Source organism: Patagioenas fasciata, chromosome 5 (assembly GCF_037038585.1).
Source record: "Patagioenas fasciata isolate bPatFas1 chromosome 5, bPatFas1.hap1, whole genome shotgun sequence".
Classification (NCBI taxonomy): Eukaryota; Metazoa; Chordata; class Aves; order Columbiformes; family Columbidae; genus Patagioenas; species Patagioenas fasciata.
The window spans coordinates 52,268,247-52,288,675 of record NC_092524.1 but is presented as its reverse complement, the minus strand read 5'-3'; the positions used below and the strand labels follow the sequence as shown (position 1 = coordinate 52,288,675).

The 20,429-nt window shown below is 34.7% G+C and overlaps 1 protein-coding gene across 9 annotated transcripts in view; it reads left to right on the top strand.

Annotated features, from left to right (window-relative positions):
• EML5 (EMAP like 5) overlaps nt 1-20,429 on the top strand; it is a 118,447-nt gene that overhangs the window by 74,339 nt on the left and 23,679 nt on the right. For 2 of the 9 annotated variants that reach the window (XM_071809536.1, XM_071809535.1), the window contains exons 25-32: nt 31-207; nt 1,049-1,250; nt 2,777-2,903; nt 4,483-4,497; nt 15,985-16,063; nt 17,124-17,253; nt 17,940-18,038; nt 20,139-20,159. In XM_071809536.1, coding sequence (XP_071665637.1) covers nt 31-207; nt 1,049-1,250; nt 2,777-2,903; nt 4,483-4,497; nt 15,985-16,063; nt 17,124-17,253; nt 17,940-18,038; nt 20,139-20,159 — 850 coding nt within the window. Of the gene's footprint in view, nt 1-30; nt 208-1,048; nt 1,251-2,776; nt 2,904-4,482; nt 4,498-15,971; nt 16,064-17,123; nt 17,254-17,939; nt 18,039-20,138; nt 20,160-20,429 lie in introns of those variants that run through there. The other 7 variants (XM_071809540.1, XM_071809537.1, XM_071809538.1 and 4 more) reach the window with 7 other exon arrangements.

Here is a 20,429-nt window from a genome sequence, read left to right as displayed (position 1 = left end):
TGCTCTGTCTCAAACAGGTTGTTTTTGTAGGTAGAAAAAATTGGCTGGGCATCATGGACAAGTGTTTTGGGCTCTTGCTGCGAAGGAATCTGGCCAATAATTGGTGAAGTCACAGATGTAACCGCTTCTTGCCTCACTAGTGATAGTAAAGTATTAGCCACGGGAGATGATTTTGGATTTGTGAAGCTATTTCGATACCCTGCCAAAGTAAGTAATTTTCATTTAGATGATTGGTTAATAAATCTGCCTTTTCAAAACTAAGAGTTAATCATTCAGAAGAAAAGAATGCTTTTATGCTTTTGTGCTTATGATCAAAGAAGGCATTCAATATTACGCTGCAATTTGCAATGCATTAAACTTTCAGTTAATAAGACTGATCGTCCCAGGTCAGACTAAAGTGCCATCTCAGGTACTGTTCTATCACTGATTGTGGAAAATGCTTGGGAATGGGACAGGCACTGTCTAATAATACCTTAGGCATTAATACCTTCAGTGTGGTTTTTCAGTGAACATTTCTTCCTCAACTCATTTCATTCATGATTTTATAGACCTTCAATCTCTCCAACCTCAGTCATTTTTCTCTAAGACAAAGAATTTTAATGTTATTTAATAATTCCAAAAGCACTTTATATTTTTACTGCTCTTCTAGAACCTTTGTAGTTTTCCTGCGTGTTTATCAGTAAATATTTTGAATATTTTACCATGCTAGGGATAGTAACAATGCACAAGTATTGACTCAAAATATTGTATGTGCACTTGATTCTTAATCTGTTAGATTATTTTCTCTCTTAGGAAAAATGATTCCGTGGTTATTGCTGCAATCTGTTCGTAAAGAAATTCTTGCATGCTTGGTATGGAAATATGGTTAACATTTCAGGAAGTTGCTGTGGGAGAGGAACTTGGCAAATCATGTGATACATAGAAATGCAAAACAGCTAAAGCGTAAACTGTAAAGAAGTTAAGAACATGTTGTTGTGCACTGGCAACTTATTTCACTTTTATGTAGCTGACTGGTTAAATTTGATCTGTGCCTTTTCTCCTCTCTTAGGGAAAGTTTGGAAAATTTAAGAGGTATGTTGCTCACAGTACCCATGTAACAAATGTCCGTTGGACCTACGATGACAGTTTGTTGGTTACTGTTGGAGGAGCAGACACCTCTTTAATGCTGTGGACTTATGAGATGGAAGGACATCGGGACAGCAGGCAGTGTGACAGTGAAGAGTCGGATCTAGATTCTGAAGAAGATGGAGGTCAGTTATAATTTATAAAACTAGCTGTATTGTGCTGTCTCAAGAAGACTTTATTAACGGAAAGCTGCTAATTTAGAAATATTCAGGTTTTAGATATGATTGTTTTAGTAAAATTTCTTTTTGCAGAATGGACCGGTAAACTGTTGTAAAGGAAATTATAATGAAGTGTTTGACTTGCTGTCTTGAGTCAGAGTGTATAAAAACACTCTTGACATCTTTTAAGTGAAAAAAATTAAGTGGCAATTATAGGTAACTTCCAAAAATCTATATAGAAAAATACATTCATCACAGTTTACACGTGGGCACTAATTCTAATGGAATTATACTGAAATCTGTATAGTGTGAGATCATAGTTATCTTGATGTTACAGCATCTGTTTCCATAACATCAAAGCAAGATCATAGTATCAGTAGTTATAAAGTGTTAATTACATTTCATAGAATTAATTTCTGTTGGTTTTACCATACTTAATATTTTCATGTTATAAATCCGAAGGCCCCCAAACTTGCTGTTTCTGCTCTCAAGTGCAATTTTTCCTCCGTGTCAATTCATTTTTAAACTGTCACTGCTATTTAAATAGTTCTTTGTAATAAATTAACTTCAGTTTTCACTAAAATCTGCTAAACGACCAAAGAGATGCTTTAGATTTTAGAGGCATATTAAATATTCATTGGAGAAGTGTTTTTATGCACTTACTGCTGAAAAGTATTGAAGATTGCATCTGCCAAGTAATTTAGTTGCCTGCAGGAGGACTTGGTCAACTTTAGCTTTTGGAACCAAACCAGCAGTCTTCAGACATGTTAGCACATCTTTGCCCAATAACCTTCCTTAGGCTCTGGTGCTTTACACAGAACCCTCTTAAGCTATGTGTTCAAAAATTCTCTGAAAGAAGGAGAGATCTGTTAAGCTTTAGAAGAAAAGACATTGACATATTTTTCCACAGAAGTTTCTCTTCATCAATCCTATTAATTTCATCTAGAGTTAAGAACTATTTAAGTTGGCATGAGCAGTCTTGGTCTTTGAAAAAAGATTGAAGGTAGGTAACAACCCTGCCACTATTTAGCCTTTTTTGGCATGTTGACTATAGTAAACATCACCTTGATGTGCCTGACTGTTCCTAAGCATTGTGTAGGAAGCCCGTGCATACCTATAGATTCCATCCTAATGGATGGATCCTGAAATTGAGAACAACCTGGTGCTGAATCTTCCAGAACTTAACAGCAGGCCCTTTGTTAGTGACCCTGAGTTAAGGCCAACCAGGCAGAAATGGGATAGCTTTGAATGTCCCTTGAATCTTTGTTAATAATTTTTTCCACAAAGTTCCTGCAGAGAATTTTTTTCTTAAAATGTCTTTTATTAACAATGTTCATTTTTCCCAGTTGCTTCTTTCTGTTTTCTATTGATGTTACTAATAATATATGGTGTAATTACTCTTGTACTCCAGTACAGTGTTGAAAGCTGCACAAATTATGATTTAATTTTTTTTCTGCTTTTTTTTTTTTTGTACTGTTTACTCATTTTGTTAGGTTATGACAGTGATGTGACAAGGGAAAATGAAATTAATTACACCATCAAAGCCTTATCAACAAACATTAGACCAATGTTTGGAATTAAGCCTCATCTGCAACAAAAGGAGCCAACTTTAGATGAAAGGTAATTGCTAAATTACAGTTCTAGCCAAGAAAGCAATCTGAAAAGATGATTAATAGTAAGACATAATTATATTGGAATATTTATACATCTTTAAAATGTATGTGTAAAAAGAGTGGAAATATTTATTTGGGAAAAACAAACAAGCAAACAAACTTAATTCTTACCTAAGGACTAGGCTTTACCTCTTTTTCAGAGAACACAAAAACTATGAATGACATATGTATATGAGTATGTTTGGGGAATTTCTTGAGGTAATTGAGTTCCTTGCTGTTGTTTGATAATATATTCTTTTATAAACTTAAATACTGAGTCATGTCTAGTGGTGTCATTTTAGACATGAACGTGTACAATTGTTTTGTTGGAAGACAGCTCTCAATTATTTGCTTCTGCTAACAAGCTAACCTGACTGATTCATCTGTAAATGCTCCTTGCATTGTTTCTGCCTCCAGATAACATACCTTTCTTTGAAAGAATCTGTCCACAGTGGTGTTGCACTTTCTGTTAATGAGTCTTAGAAAATGAGGTTGATTGCTTTGCAGTGTTAGTTGTATTGCTTGGTTCACTGTCATACGCTTTCAAAGAGAAGAGGATGGGGAATAAAGTAGAATAAGACCAGCTAGTAAAGTAGATGTGAAATAAGAAAAGGAATTTATAACCACTAGAACAGAATCTGTTGCAGAATCTGCAACTGAGCACGGGATCCTGGAAGTTGTTGTTTGTTGTCAGCAAAATCCATGTGGACAGTATAGGTGAGAGAAAAGGGAAGAGGGATTCCTAACACAATACGTGGCAGTTGAGGAACGCTGGTATTAAAGAGCAGAAAGACAGGAAAACACAACACAGTATAGTCAGGAGTAAGGATATAGAAAAATAGCAGATTGGAAACTTCCTGCAGAGATGTGAGTAATTCTGTTACAATGCACATGCTTCTTTCTGCAGCCAAGCTGGCAAATCTGTGATGCCCTTGTTCAGAAATGCAGCCTGACCTTTGTGGTAGTTTTGGTGTTGTCTTTTGGTTTTAGACTGTGGTGCTGAAGGAGAGAATGGATGCCTGCAGATAAAGCTATGGCTCCCTATCTTGCATTTAAATGAGAAATGGTCTTTCTACTTAATAATTAAATGTATTTGATGTGGAAATCAAAGATAAATTATATGCATGTTATCAACAGTTTGGATTTATATTTACTCTTGTTAATGAAAGCTGTGATTAACGATTTTTTTTAAAATTCAATTCTAAACCTCTTTTATTTCTTTCAGTATTTTTTTTCTGAATCACAGTGATGTGTTTTTCAGTTTCAAATAAAATATTAAAGTAAGGTAACTAGATTCTGATTCAAAATACATAAAAGTTCAGGAAAATATTTCATTGCCTGCATTGTTTAAAGGTTTGGGGCCTTAAAACTTCCAAGAAAACCTTTTATGAAGAGTAAGAACAGAAAATGGTTATGGTATGCATTTTAACTTCTGTTCTGCCCAAGTTAATATTGTATAAGTTTGGTAAATGTTTTAGTAGTTCTACTTTAATAGATACTAATTTGTATTTTAATTTTATTTCCCTTTCCTTTTGCTTCCTATGAAGGCAGGGGGTAGTGAGGTAAGTTCATTTACACCACGTCCAGATCAAATGCAATTTATTGACTTAAGCTGCTTGGGAAAGTAGTTGTATTTCAAAATAGGAGTGAAGCCTTTACTCTTTACTATTAAATAGTAGTTTGTTAATGGGTACAAAAGGGATAAGGGACAAAGAGTAAGCCCTTTTTAATTCTCTGTGGGAGAAGATGGAGATATTAATAAAAGCTACCACATAACCAGGCCTTAAAGACCACATCTAAAGCAGTTACTAGCTAAGATTGTTGTACCTGGCAGCTGAAGTAGAATTCATAAACCCTAGCTGACTAGCGAAGTTCCCTCTATATAGAAGGAATATGATTTTTTGGTATCCAGAGTATTAAATGAGAAAAGCAATAGAACACTAAAGGAAGAAGTATACCTGAAATCTCATCTGTTTTGTACTTCTGTCTCTATGAGGCCAGGAGTTGTAGTCTGAGACTGTGGCCTGGATATGGAGTCAGAAATGACTCAACTACGTACCAAAAACTGATTCACTAGAATTATTTTGATTCTAATATTATCAGACAGGTTAAGTTGATCTCACCTTTTATGTTTTAAGTATTAAGATGTTGTAGGAAATAATAGTTTTTAGCCACTTAATATATCAAAAATTCAAATACACATCAAATACACAGGTGGGTCAAAACAGCGCCCCTCTTTTTTACTAAAGCAGAAAGGAATGAAAGGATCCCTAGCATCAGAAAGGGAGAATAAGCAAAAGAGGGTGCAAAACACTGCAGTCTGGTGGTTAGGTAACTTCTTTGTGAAGTATGGAACATGAAATTCTGCTTTTGATGTAGCAAAATAATTTTCTTCCAGTGACCCTTAATTCAGAATATAAATGCAATTCCCAGAACACGAATGTGAACAAAGGACTGTTTTTACTCTCTGACAGAGGCAGTGTCCTCCTCTCAGTTTTCTGGTTTTGCTCATAAATTACTTTTTCTCCTTGCAACAGCAGAACTTTAAAAAAAAAAAAAAGGTTCTCCCGTTCACAGTAGCACAGTCTTACTAGGAGCAGTGGACATTTCTGTGCCTTAATCATTTTCATGTCTAACACGTTAACTTGAGATGTGAGTTGCATCAATTCATATTTGTAGATAGCACTGCCTTTATTTTTTTCCTTCAGGATAAACATCATTTTCCCTACTTTTTCTGTGACCTTTTTTAAAAATTATTATTTCTGCAACAATCTCAGTAATTCAGTATACAAAAGAAAATAATAAGGTAAACATTTTTTAAACCTGAAATATTTAGGTCTGTTTTATCTACTGCTTGAGTCAGTTGAAGAAGAGAACAATACATGTTGTAAAGAAGGATTTAGAAATGGATGGAAGAAATAGTTTGTTGCACACCAAGCCCCAACTTCCAGGCATAACCATTTGCAGTTTTATTGCATGGTTCCTACAAAGAAAAAGCAACTGAATTAGTGTGCTCTAGTACTAGAGAGCATACCTGACCAGAAGGCGCAAGCTATAGAATGATACAGCTGGCAGTAAGCTCATTCTAATATGGCCCATTGATGTTGCAAATGAAGAAAAATGGTAGCATTGCAGTGGTAGTTGTTCAATCTTTGTTTTAGGACAGCAAGGAAAAATGGAGATGGAAGACCTACAAGACTGCATTAGCTTCGAAGCTGTTTCAGCTTGCTTTTGATTGTGTATTGAAAACAATTATTTTTATTTGCTCTTGTAGTTTCCCATACAAGAATTTTTGCTTTATTAGAAGTTTTAAAATTAAGAGAGATGGCTTTAGAGACTTTATTTTTAAGTCTTAAATCAGCATTACTTCAACTTACTATATCATGTAATGAAAGAATCAGCAGGCAGTTGGTTAGAGTTAACAAGTCTGAATGTTACTTCTAGCTTTCTTTTAGAAGTTAGTGAGACAGGAATTTTTTGAAAATAAGACATGCTAGTGCTGTAAAAGTCGATATGCTGAACAAAAATATGTTGAAGCCTTGAATTTCAGGCATGTTTTTTGAAAAACTTAGGGATACTAGAACTCAAGATTTTGTTCAGATTCAGTTGTTTTAAGGTGTCCTTGCAGTGTAGTTTAAGGCTGCCTCTACTAATGATACACCATTCTCTAGTAGTAAAATTACCATAATGTATCTTTGACATTGGAATACTTACTTTCATTTGTATTGAAAACACAAAATGACATTGTCTGTGAGGCAGCACTTAGTCTATAATTTGAAGTATTTATAATTTCTGAATAGTAATATTAAAAGATAATATTTTTATGTGAAAAGATGTCTACTCTGTGTCTAATGTGAGTGCATAATAGCTTTATGTATATTCAGCAGCACATGATAAATTGGAAAACTGTTTTATCCTTTACTGAAAGTTCTTTCCTAGTATGTTTTTGTGCTAGATAAATTGCTCAGAAGAAAAATCCATCATGGATTTTGAAAACAGTTCTGGCTCAGCTACTCCCTGAACTGCAAATCACTAGAGGTTGGGAGAAGAATCTGGAGAGTATCACTCCATTCTTATTCTGTTCTTACACTCCCTGAAGAGCTCACTATTTGTCACTGTCAAAAGGAGGATGCTGTGATCAATGTACTTTAGATAAGAACAACTGTACCAAGAGATCTCATAACTAAACAACTAGGAATTCTGGTTTAATTTTTCACCATAAATTTACCATACTAAAGATTTGCAAGCAACTAAGAACTCTGAAAGAGTCCGTCTCTCGTACTCATCACTATCCTCTTTATCTATACCATTACTCAGTCTACATGCTGAGGTCTCTTGTATGAGAAGTTCCCAGTGTTGTATATCTTTTGAAAATTCTTTAGATGCTCAGCATGCACTCCCAGATGCAATTCAAAACCAGGCATCATGGAAAAATTGCTTCAAATATATATATACATATATGTGTGTGTGTGTATATATGCATATATATATTTTGTCTTGAGGATTTCTTTGTGTGTGTGTAAGGACATATGCAAAAGTACATAACCTGTTTTAAAATCTTGTTTATTCATAATGGGAAGGGAACTAACAGACTATTTACAAACTAGTGCTTTAGTGATCCAGAAGTGAAGAATTTGTTCTACTTGATACAGACAGTAAATAAATGTAAATTGTACTTCCAAGGGGGTCAGGGAGGCAGGAAGCTGCTGAAATGAGCTTTCCTTTTTCTGCACCTCGCAGTAATCACCTTGTCATTGACACTGAAATTTAGAGATTTTATACAAATATCCTACATATGTTTTGCATAGATGGATGGAATGCAATTAGATTTTTCTCCTTGCCAGTGTCATGACTTGTGATGTGAACGTGTAAATAGCAGAAATTCCGAAGTTGTTTTAGTAGAAGATCAGCTTTGTCCTCTCCTTTCACTCTGTCAACTTGTGTGATTTGGAAGAGGGGAGAAGCCAGGAATCAAACTGAAAAATTACAGCAAGAGACTTTCTGTTCGCAGCTTCTTCTCTCTGTTCATACTGTTTGCAGAATAAATCTGGTTACAGGAAAGTTTAAATTTTAAGTTAACTATTTTTTAAACAGTTTTAGAAAGAAAGCAGGGCTCTTTGAAGCTAACCTTTCTGTGAATCAGTTTCTGCACATGGGAATGTACGTCAGTGCAGGACATTAACCTTGAGATTGAAAACCCAAAATTTCTGGAGATTTCATTCTTCACAAGCAAGAATTTAATTGTCTTTATTTAGATGTATTACTATCTCTGAGCCCTAGTGATTGACTAGAACAACATTATGGAAAGGAATGGTCTCCTTTTACCAGTTTAAGGTAATTATTTTTTCCTCCCATAGCTGACCTGACTCATGTCTTTGGGGAAATCAAAAAGCCAATTACCAAAGTATCGAGGTTTACCAAATAATCTGTAGTTTTGAATACAAGGAAAAAAACTGTTCATTTTGCAACTGAAATAATCAGATGTGGTCAGGAAACAAATGTCTAGAGGAACAATTGCATGGCTCAGGGATGCAGGTTGGAAGATTTGTATTTGGGTTATGATCTGTGTAGACTGACTTCATCAACAGAAGGTAAGAAGTTATATGAACCGTATGCATTTATCAAAGGCCCCCAGGGAAAGGATAACTGAAACACAGGCATATTGCGAGATAGGTTGAATATAGAATCATAGAATCATTTAGGTTGGAAAAGACTTCTAAGGTCATTGAGTCCAACCATTAACCTAACACTGCCAAGTTCACCTCTAAACCATGTCCCTGGGGATGATGACTCCACCACTTCCCTGGGCAGCCTGTTCCAGTGCTTGACAAACTGTTCCGTGCAGAAAGTTTCCCTAATATCCAATCTAAACCTCCCCTGGTGCAACTTGAGGCCGTTTCCTCTTGTCCCATTGCTTGTGACTTGGGAGAAGAGACCAACACCCTCCATGCTACAACCTCCTTTCAGGTAGTTGTAGACAGTGATAAGGTCTCCCCTCAGCCTCCTTTTCTCCAGGTTAAACAGCCCCAGTTCCAAATAAGTCTTGTATACTTCAGTGATGAAGACGACACAAAAGCCTTGAATGCGATCTGCCTTGTACCAATTATGCATCCTATCATATCTCCATGTCTGTAAATATTTACTGGCTAAAAATTAGATATGTCACATGTCACCCATGTGGAAAATCTTGTTCCATACTTAGGTAATGAGATCGAAAAGTAGAATTGGAGATTAAAGAATTGAAACTGCCAAATAAAAGCTAAAAATTTTCCTCTGATTATATGAACATTTGGTTCAGTGTATTCCGGAAAATTATAAGGGAAATCTGTGCTCCATTCCTGGAGAAACTCTCGTGTCTCCTGCATAGTGCCTATTCTGAAAAATATCTGAAGATATTTGAATTCTGTGGTACATGAAGAATTACATGTTATTGACTGTAAAACCTTTTCAAGATGCATTTGAATTTTATTGGAAGAAAAGGCGTAGTTGTTTCCTGTATGAAGAAACAGTGCATCAGTCATGCATAGCAGAATAAAGTTGGAATTAATTAGAAGAGATTCCGTAAAACAGATTCTTTTCAATAGAGGAAAAAAAATGAATTTTTAAGTTAGCAACACTATTTTCTTAATTTTCTGGAAAGTTTTCCCTAACAGATGAGAGAAAAATTATTTTTACTTCACCTATAAGACTGATAACTTGTGTCTATGCTGCAGTGGAATTGCTTGTGAGTTCTTAAAAGAAAAGCAAATTTTAAAAAAGACAGTGTACCTGTTAATTAGCCCCAGTGTCCAATGCATAGTACAAGTATTAGGAAGTAATGCACACGCCCATATTTTCCAATGGATAATAATGATTTTTTGCTAGTCAAAGTATAGGAGTATGCATCACATCTGACTGAGAAAACCCATCCAGTGCAACACATTTGTGAAACAGATGCCCAAATATCATCAGTCAACATAAATTGAATTAAATAATAATGAAAAAACAGTATATATCAGCAGTGCTCAGTACCCTGCACATTTTGACTGGCCGAGATAATTTATTTTAGTATAACTGAATGTAGTTTTATGAGTCAACATCTGTCCTTAATAGTGAGTTGACTGTTCTACTCATCAGCTCATTTCAGGCACTTAAACCTGCACAACATTTCTTTGAGTAGTTCAGGTGTTGTGTTTGCCAACTCTTCAAACATTTTACATACTTCAGAGGTTTTTGGTCTGATTCTGCTTTCTTTCTCTCTTTACAGTAGGAGTCATTCCTAAGAATTAGATTCTCATGCCAATACAGGTTCATTGTTCCCATTAAATGAATAGGAGTTTTCTGTACATAGACAATAGATTTATATAATCTGTGAAGTTGTGAGTAATCCCTTTGTTGTAAAAGGAAGTAAACAAATCAAAAAGTCAATAATAATTCTATCTACTAAAAATTTACTGACACCTAGCTTTCAGCAAAACTTGTATAAGTAATCCTTTTCTCTTTCCCACCTGCTGCTGAAAAGAGGTTCCAGGTAATGCTTTTATTTTGCTATCTAGTCCATATTTTACTGTCATCTCCCATTTTTCTTAAGAAGCCATCTGTCATGTTGGGTGCTATACCGTGCACCTATTACTCTTCAGACTATTGCTGTATTACAAATTTTAAATTGATATGTATTCATTGTAGTTCCGTTCCATACAATAAGCTAGATGTTTATTTACCTACCAATATAAAATTAGCTACATGGACCATTAAACTTCCCTATGTTTTACCAATAATATTTTTCAATAATATGTGTTAAAGTACAGAGATGAGCGCTCTCTTCAGTCCCTGCTGGACAGCTATCCACCTCAAATGTGGATTGTTTTACATTTGATGGGACAGTCTTGCCTGAGATGTCAAGGTGTACATGTTACTAAATTATTTAAGTATTAGATTGCCTATATCAACATTGGTGTGTACAAAATGGCACTTACTACTCATAGGACACACACAAATAATTATGACTAATCATTCTCAAGAAGCAGTATTTAAAAACTACCAGGTTTCTTTATCTTGTAAGGGAAATCAGACCTCTACGGTTTCACAAGTGACTTTGAAAATCTTACAAAGAGTGAATGGAGAGAACTCCTGCTTACTTTTTAGTTGAATTCTCTACTTCATGCTTGCCAGCGCCTTATAGGGAGGGCATTGAAAGTCACTTCATGCTGAAAGCTGGTACAAAATCGTCTGCTGTGTTCTCTGTAAGTCGCCCAAAGTTTGGGTTGCAGCTGTAGGGACCCTCACAGGAAGGGACTTTTGTACCAACAGCTATAATTCGCTTTGTGAAATCATGCCCGAAAGAACACTTGGGTTTTTAAAACAGAAATAAATATTGTAATTTACATTGTCATAAGTTACCATGGAACTCAAAGAATTGATGGCAGTTTGTATTAACCACAGAAGACCATCCCTTGTTCTGTTAATAACTTTCAGAACTCAGTATCAATAACAAAAATAGGGAGTGAAATAGAACAGCATCATACAAGACAACATGGGTAGCAGTATCAATAGTATTGAAACTATGTCTAAAAGCATAAACACAAACTGCTTCAAAATGTTTGACTTCTATTTGCATGTTGGAAATAAAGTGCCAGTAGTAAGGTATTTATTTCCCCGATGATAGATGGCTGGAACTCTCCTTCCACATGTTCAAACTGACCCCATCCATGTGTGTGTTCATCCCAAAATGTTATTCATGCTATTCTTCCCATCTTTTGCACACAGTGGTTTTTATGCATGCAGGTATGTGACCACGGGGTGTTGTATGTGCCATTAGTCACTTTCCTGCACTTTAAATAGCAAACGGAAAATATATTCAGCTTTTCCAGCTTAAAAAAAAAAAAAAAACACCACACTTGGAGAATGTATTCTGATGTACTTCAACATTCCTGCTTTTAAATGCACAAGTTGTCATCTTGAAACTTAATTAAGAAAAAGTACATACATGCTTGTAATTTGTATTTCAGTTCCACTGCTCTGAATCAATATAGAGTTAGTCTTTCATAGGTGGCTACTGGTATAAATTATTTAGGTGACCTGTGAGATAATAACAGCTGAGTATAAATTGTCAAGTCAGGTTTTATTGACCAGTGTACATTCACTTTGTTCTTTCTTATGGCAATGTACAAATGTAAATGTACTGTGATGATTGGCTAAGGATGAATATGAACCTGTATTTGTGTTTGTTTATCTGTACAACCTTTAGGTATAATGGTCTTTTCAAGTGGTTGCATAATGTGAGATTGTTGTACCTCTTCTCCCATTCTATCACAAGGGATCAGCAGGCAGCAAATGTTATAAAAATGCCACATTCTAGGTCCAAGCAGCAGAGGAATCTTCACTTCCAATCATTTCAGCTCCAGCAACATAAACCTGTGCTAGAACCATGTCCTTTCAGTTTTTACTGCCTTTGTGCAACTTTTGATAGACTTTTCTGCTCTATTTAATTTTTCTACTTTTTTTTTTTTTTCTAACTCACTTTTTCCTCTATCATTCCAGTACATAAATGAAGTAAGAGGTGGAGGAGAAAGGGAGAGAAACAAGCTTGAGTGCTCTGTGTCACATGTGACGGTGACAAGTGGAAGAAGGGCTCTTTATGCTGTGTTCTTTCCATTTCTAGAACAACAGTAATGAGACTGTTGCTAGATTGTCCATGACAATTGAGGAATTAAAAATATAACATATTCGGTAGCATGTAATTACAGGGATTTCCTCTTCTGTTTTAGATGTATCCTTTTTATTTCCTTGAATCTCCCTTGACTTACGCAGTCCTTCCTCTGTCTCTGTTTATTATAAATCTTTTGCAACAGCAGTCAAACAGCACTACTCTCTGACAACTGATAAACATACAAAATAACGCTTCTGAGAATGCCTTTTTTCTTCTTAGAAGCTCTAAATCAAGATGGGCATGAAAATATTTTTATGGATAGATTGTTAGGAATTGTCTTTAGAATTGGACTTGGTTCCCTACAGTTTGGACTACATGCTTCAGATCAGGTGGGGTGTTTTTGATGGTAATCAATAGTAGTCTCCTGTCTTTGATCCGAAATTTTCATTTGCTTTTGTGCTATTTTTCATAAGCTTTTTTTTTTTTTTTTTAAGAGTAGCCTTAGTTACTCATATGCTTCTTCGTCTGCTGTTCAAAGTAAGAGAAATTTATGCCAGGTTACTAGATCTGGAACCTGACATTCTTGTTCCATGTGCTCGCTGCAATGTAATGTAAAGGAAGCTACATTTCAAGATTTCCTTGCTAGCTGAAAAGCATCAGAAATTATGCCTCTCAGCTAGGAAGTCTCTCTGGGACTGTGTATCTTTCTCTACTCTCCTTTTTTCAAGGAGGTTTGGATTTTTCTCTGCTGGTGTGTGTCAAGGCTGGCGATCATATCTTGGGTGTTGATGCTTCACAATTGAGTAAGGTGGCATTGTGATTTTCTTTGTAGCTGTCAAGATGTCATTGACAGCTGGATTTCTTTTCCTCCAGAAGCCTTTTTGAGTTCTACAACATGCCAGTAGAAGCAGCATGCAAAACAACCAGCATGCCAGTCTCACATTTCTGCAATACTCCATTGCTGTTTGATTTTACAGCTGCTGCATGGGATGAGAGAAGAGGTAACACAACAGTGGAAAACTAGTGAATGTTGATATTATTTTTTCTAGGTTCTTCATTTTTTTCCCACTTTCTGATTTTTGAGGAAACTAATGGTTGGGACCAACAGAATCAGCAGTTATACACTCTTGTAATTTTCATGATTTCAGCATTATTCCTGATTTCCATGTTTAAAAAGAGAAAAGTACATGTTATGTTTGCTTAATTTAAAAAAGGATTTAAAGTCAACATTATATAAGTGGTTTTTAGGGAACCACTTTTGTTTAAGTGTTTTTTAAGGATCTTGCGTTCGTAAGTGTGCTCCTAGTTACCTTATAGATGAGCAGCAATTATGGAGGTGTCAAAGGAATTAAGGTACTACAATTATAATTCAGAGTAATAAACTGTATGTAGGAAAAAAAATTGGTTAGCAACTCTTAATATCATTAACATATTACACAAATCACGTATTAAATATATTTCAATAACTGTAATTCTTCACCATAAAACAACAGGGTATGTATTATCACGGATGTGTTCAATTCATTTAACTTGTTAACCCTGTTCATTCTTCAAAGACTTGATTACACAGGCAGATAAGTGGTTATTATTTTTCCATTTACCTTCAGAGACTGGAAGCACTAGGATTTGTTCAGTTTTAAACACTACTTACATGCAAAAAAAACCAAACACCACACTACAGTTCTTTGTGAAATGTAAACATCTTTCTCCATACTTCAGTTGGTGCTCTCTGCTTTAATTCGCAGTTATTTATGAATTACTATTAAATATGAGCCTTAGTTATTTTCCTTCATGCCTTGAATTTTCTTTTGAACTTTAAATTATTATTTCATACTTTGATCTGGTAAGAATTTGTTTAATACAGCTCATATTGCCTCCCTGTGAAAAGACTAATTGTGTTAACTATCTGATGTAAAGTAGCAATATTTCTTCTTAGATCTGGATTTGGATTTTCTGTTGTAAAGATTTTACATTTCATAAAATCTAGATTTCTGATGCTGAATTAAATATTTCAAGTACCTTCCTCTGGCCCTGTCTAACACAGTATTCAGCTTTAATAAACTTGATCCTATTTGGGTGATCCAGGCATTCGGCAGACTTCTTACCAGGTAGAAGTTTTTCATCATCTGTTTTTCTTTATAATTTTTTGTTCCGTAGATACTTTAGAGGCTTTTAAGCATAGGGAAGGCAACAGAGGTATCTCAGAACACAGTTTATAGTTTGCATAATAATACATACAAATCTTTTGACTGGTGATATGACATGAATCTATAAATTGTACTAAAAATAGGCAGGGAAACAGAGGAATAAAGCTCAGAAAAAGGTATTTTATTAGAATAACTGAAAAAAACCTTTTCAAATGTAGTTCAAAATATACACTGTGCAGACAAATCGTAGTCTATTGTTCTTAGAAAAGAGACGGTGATTATTTTCCATCAAAGTCATCATTCAAGAGATGGAATTAAAGTACTTTGTACTAGAAAGGGAACATGAAAGAGAACTGACATGTTGCTCTATGTGTGATATTAGTTTGTTACACTGCCTGCTGCATTAAATCATCTAGGCTTCATTGAATCTACGCATGGAATTTATTTTTAAACGAATTGTTCCTCTTGAGGGTCAAACTTACGGGTTTCTTTTCATGGCCACATATGCTGTATATATAGAATCAATAACTAATGCTCCTGCAGGTTACTAGAAATAATTGCACAATTTTGATAAATAATATGTATTTGTTTGTGTGCTTCTTTGTATATGAACAGTTGAACATAATCTGAAAGATATGTTACAGATATTTATCAAACTTATCTAGTTGAGATTTCTTCATTAAATCTGGACTATTCAGATCAGTGGAACATAAGTTATGGCTGATTTTCATGCATTTGTATGGTGATGGGTTTACTTCCAACAAGGTGTTGATCGATAACTTGCTTCTGTTGATGTAAGAGTGAATGTGTGGATGTATCAGGCATTCCTTACAAACTATTACAAAAGTAAGAAAAGTTAGGGCCTCCTGAAGGCATTTGGGAACAGGAATGATTATCTCAAGTGTTTAGATTAATCAGGTAAGCCTTTAAAGTTTATCCAATACAAATTGCTGCAGGGAAGGTGGAGTTACCTTAACAATAAAGCATGAAAAAGCTAAGAATATTGTGTTAGTGGTCATTCATTGTAGAACAAGCTTTTGCATGAACCTCATGGATTGTTGAAGAATTGTCAGAAAACCTAGCATGTTAAACAAAGGTGTGTTGGATTTTTTTTTTTCCTTTGACAGAGGTATTTGTTTTAAAGATGAAAACAAATATCAGTTAAACAGGATGGGACTATAAGTTTTCCATATGCAGTAGCAGGTTGGAAGGTACTGTGTTAGTATGGAATGGGTGACGGACAGCCTTCTCTTATTCACAGTTCTTTATTTCAGACCATCAGTTAGTAGGGCATTGCCACAGCCTGAGAAACTTCAGACGAATAACGTTGGGAAAAAAAAGAGACCTATAGAGGTAAGAAAAAAACCCAGTAGTTTCTTCCTTTCCTTTTAGGATTCATTTTGTTTGCCAGAAATTGACATGTTTTTGGACACACTAAATGATTGTTTCATTGTAAATGCATCAAAGATGGAAATATTGAATAGTGAGTAAATAGCAAGAAAATGGGAGATTTTTTTTTTTTGTAAATACAAAAAAGCCTGATATTACTTTTTCCTGCAGATGAAATGGAGCACAACTTAATTCTTCGTAACAATGAAACCTTTAAAATGTGGTGTATAGAAAGCAATATGTCCCTTTTAGATAACTGGATTGTTAACGCATGTATTATCACTAAATAACTAAGCATCTTTTACTGCAAATTAAAAAAAATAAATTTTAAGACTTTGTTTAAAATTCATTATTGTGAACAATTTAAAAAATATTTTTGTAGAATTTATTAATGATATGTTTAGTGACCACCTGTTTCGTTTTTGCTGGCCAAAGCAAATAAATATACTCACTTTTGACTAATCTGAAGTGGAAATTTCATCTAACCTTGAAAAATGCATATACTTCATATCAGCTGAAGTATCTTCTATGATATGAAACAAAATGTTTGGTGTGGCATAATAAACAGCCCTTTGCCATCAGTGTGCTAGAAGTTTTAGGTTGCGATTCAGCTTTCTTAATTGCCGGCTGGAATAAAATTATGAACCAATGCTTGTCATCCTTTGCTTCTTAGTATCTTCTTCAACAAGAAAGAGCTGTGTTCTTCTTGGCTCACTGTGATTTATTTGTTTAGATGCATGTGTCTGTTGTTTTCCATGTATAGATACGTGTGTGTAAATATCCTCCAGCATCCACCAAACAGAGGTGACAGGGTGACATGACTTTGTATGGCAAGACTGAGCAGCAATGGCAGCTGGCAGGGAAGGCAGGATCTCAGCTTCTGTTGCTTTGGGACATCATTAAACTCTTTTCCTTTACTGCATAAGGAGATATTTGAAAAAAAAAAAAAATCCTGGAAAAGACTGTGAAGTTCATAATTGCTTTAAGGCTTTGGGTATCTAATAGATGTAAATGTCTTTTTTAGGACTTAATTTTGGAGCTGGTATTTGGATACCGAGGCAAGGACTGCAGAAACAATGTGCACTATTTGAATGACGGTGCTGATGTAATATATCATACTGCGTCTATTGGGATCTTGTATAATGTGGCAACAGGTAGGAGAAAACCCACTTGAGGAGAAATGTTTCTTTACACACATGGAGTTACATTTTATGAAGTACCTGGTATGATTTAAATCTTACAAAAGTATGTGGGAAAATTATTAGCCAAAAATTCAGTCTGTAGAGATTATTTGTAATAGCTGCATAAGCAAACTAAATATATCGAAATGTTTCTGGACACTGAATTTTGAAGGAAGTAATTATTCGCTTGCTCTTCTATTAGCTTTCTGAAATTTGCCTGTTAAAATGAACAGAAACTGTTAAAACATCTGAACAGTGGGGTCATTATCGTTGTTTAATGTTTTTTCTAAGACTAAGTGTTGGTTGTTTTTTTTTTTATTTGGTTTGCTTTTCAGTCCACTATATCACATACATTCACTCCCATTGACCAATTTAGTTTAGATTACTTAGACCTTTTAAGGAGCAACACAATGCCATTTGTTTCTATGATGTTTACGCAACTCGACGTAGGAAACTTGACAGAGTAGTTTGGAGTTAATCAGTGCTGTATGTTAAAATCAAGGTAAAAAATGAGGACTTTCTGTTTTCTGGTTTTGAGCTCCGAACTCCAACATCACCATAATGCTGTTTTCTAACAAATATTATAAAATTTTCAAACATTAACCATGTCTGTATGTGTATCAATGTTTTAATTGAAGTTGGACTTTTGGTTTTTTTAGGCTCTCAGTCTTTTTACCAGGAACACAATGATGATATTTTGTGCCTCACTGTAAATCAGCACCCCAAGTTTACCAACATAGTGGCAACTGGCCAAGTAGGTATGTTTGTATTTTTGTAAAAAGAAATTAACATAAGAGCATGCAATTAGGGCCTTGTGAGTTCACGATAAATCACAAAACTTTTTGATTATGCTATCTCCGTTTGTATGAGTGTTACTCAGTTACCTGTCCTCTTTATTTGTTTCTTTGAGTGTAATTTAATAAAGATGAAAAAAAAAAACCAACAACAGTAAGGCATGAAAGGCGTTTAAGCTTATCTTTTGTTTGGAGTGTTACAAAAGTATTTTTGTAGAAATCTTAAGCCCCATGAAATTAGTCTGGTTTTATTTAACTGTTAGCTTGTGTTAGGCCTTCCAAAGAAGCTTAATTGAGCTGTCCTTCGCTTCTATATGGACTGACCTCAGAATTCTTAAAATAGATGTCAATTTATGTAGGTTTTATCTCATTAGACAGATTCGTAGTATCCACTTGGTGCTTTGATAATAAATAGTTGTCATATTCTAGGCAGAACTAAAACACTAAAGGTGTTTTCCTACAGATAAATTTAGTTTTAGGGGGGAAATATATAGGTTTCATAGTAATATTAAAATTGATCTATGAATTAATGAGGTTTTTAAAAAAAGACAATAAAATTTTAAAACTCCACTGTATATCTGCATAGCTGAACTAATACTGCTGTTTCTAAATTTTGCAGAACAGTGTAATTTTTGTAGTCCTATAACCCAATTGCACTTTTCATACCTTCAGTTATTTTTCAGCAGATTCAAATCCTCATTTTTTCCTTAGTGCATAGAATACCAAAAAACTTAGCTTATTTTAGCCAGAATAGGCTTTTTTTTTCCCACTGTAGGTTTGGTTTGGAAGTTTCATCTAAATATGGTCAGTTTTTCAGAGTTTATTATCTGTTGCCCTGTGTCTTTTGGATATTCAGATACATGTCTCATAAACATTGACTCATTGATAGTAGTAACTGTTTAGCTAGAATAGCTTTATTTCTTGGTGAATTTCTTGCCTCACAACAATTTAAAGAAATCATTAATGGAAATTATTTAAATTGAAAAAATTATCAGCAGGTTTTTGCCTATAGCGTGATCGCAAAGAACATTTGCAGGAATTACAGACCTTTCATTGTCTTTAGGAATTTGCTTTTTCAGTGTATTTCTTAATACACTGTTAAGGCCTGTTTGCCTTTCCGTATGATAGAACATATAGGAGGAATGTAGGCATAATGTGAAAAATTGTTCTTTGCGTGGATTTTCTTCAGTGTTCATCTTACCTGAGAAGAAACACACGGCCCTTAATGCTTTTTTATTTCATCATCATTTCTACATCATCTAGCAGTAGAACAATTGTAAGTGTTTTGTAATGTGGATTAAGGCATACAGATCAGGAGCAGATGACACTTAAACTGCAAAACATAGTTTTAAGGAGAGAATTAAATCTGAAAAATGAGCCGTAAGCAAAGTATCTTCAAACTACACTTATTTTTAGATTCTGAACAGATGTTAAGGAGTACATTCTCCATAAAGAACATATTTACCTGCTGCTACTTTTCCTACTGATATGACTGGCACAAACATGGCTTGTGATTTAAATCTTCAAGAGATTTACAGAAACATTATTTCAAGTATTTTTAAACTGTGAAACTGTTGTGCAGAGTCTCAGTAATACTTCCCAGTACCTGAAACTTTATAATCCTGGTTTCTCAATGCTCCTATAGAAGAACATTGGTTTTATTTGCCATTTGTCAAGATCAGACTCAAGCATTCTCCTTCTTAGCAGAACAACAATGAGCATTCTTTTTTTCACTTTGTTTGTTAAAATACCAGTAGCAGGTAAAATGTGAGTTTTATTTAGTTTGGCAGAGAGAGACCTAACATACACAAAAACTAGACTTTTGTGTTGTAACTCGAAATGGAAATCAAAATAAATTCGTTCTGCGAATTTTTATTTCTGGTGTGACCACCTTTTATCAGTAATTGTTCATCTTTAACACTAAAAGCAGTATTGGTGCTGCTGCAATGCAGAGAGATGACATCAAGGTGTATGTTAAGGAATTACACTAAATGTGCCGTATATTTTCTTTAGCACTTATCTTACTTCTGGTCTAATTATTTTTCTGCTGCTTTTCCATTACAGGAGACTCAGCAGATATGTCAGGTAAGGGAAATAAAATTTTAACATCTTCAGATGTAGTTAGCTTCTCTAGTAGCTGTCTACAGCTTTATAGAACAATAAATGATGTAAATTCATTTTTAGTTTATTAAAACCTTGTACCAGTGATATTACCGTCAGCACTGAATATAAACCACAGCAACTCAGCAAACTGTAAATATAGAAACAATTAAAATGTTAGAACACACTTAAAAACTACTTTTGTTGGAACATATTCCCTCCCTGCTGTCCAGTGATTAGTGAGTTCTAATCCAT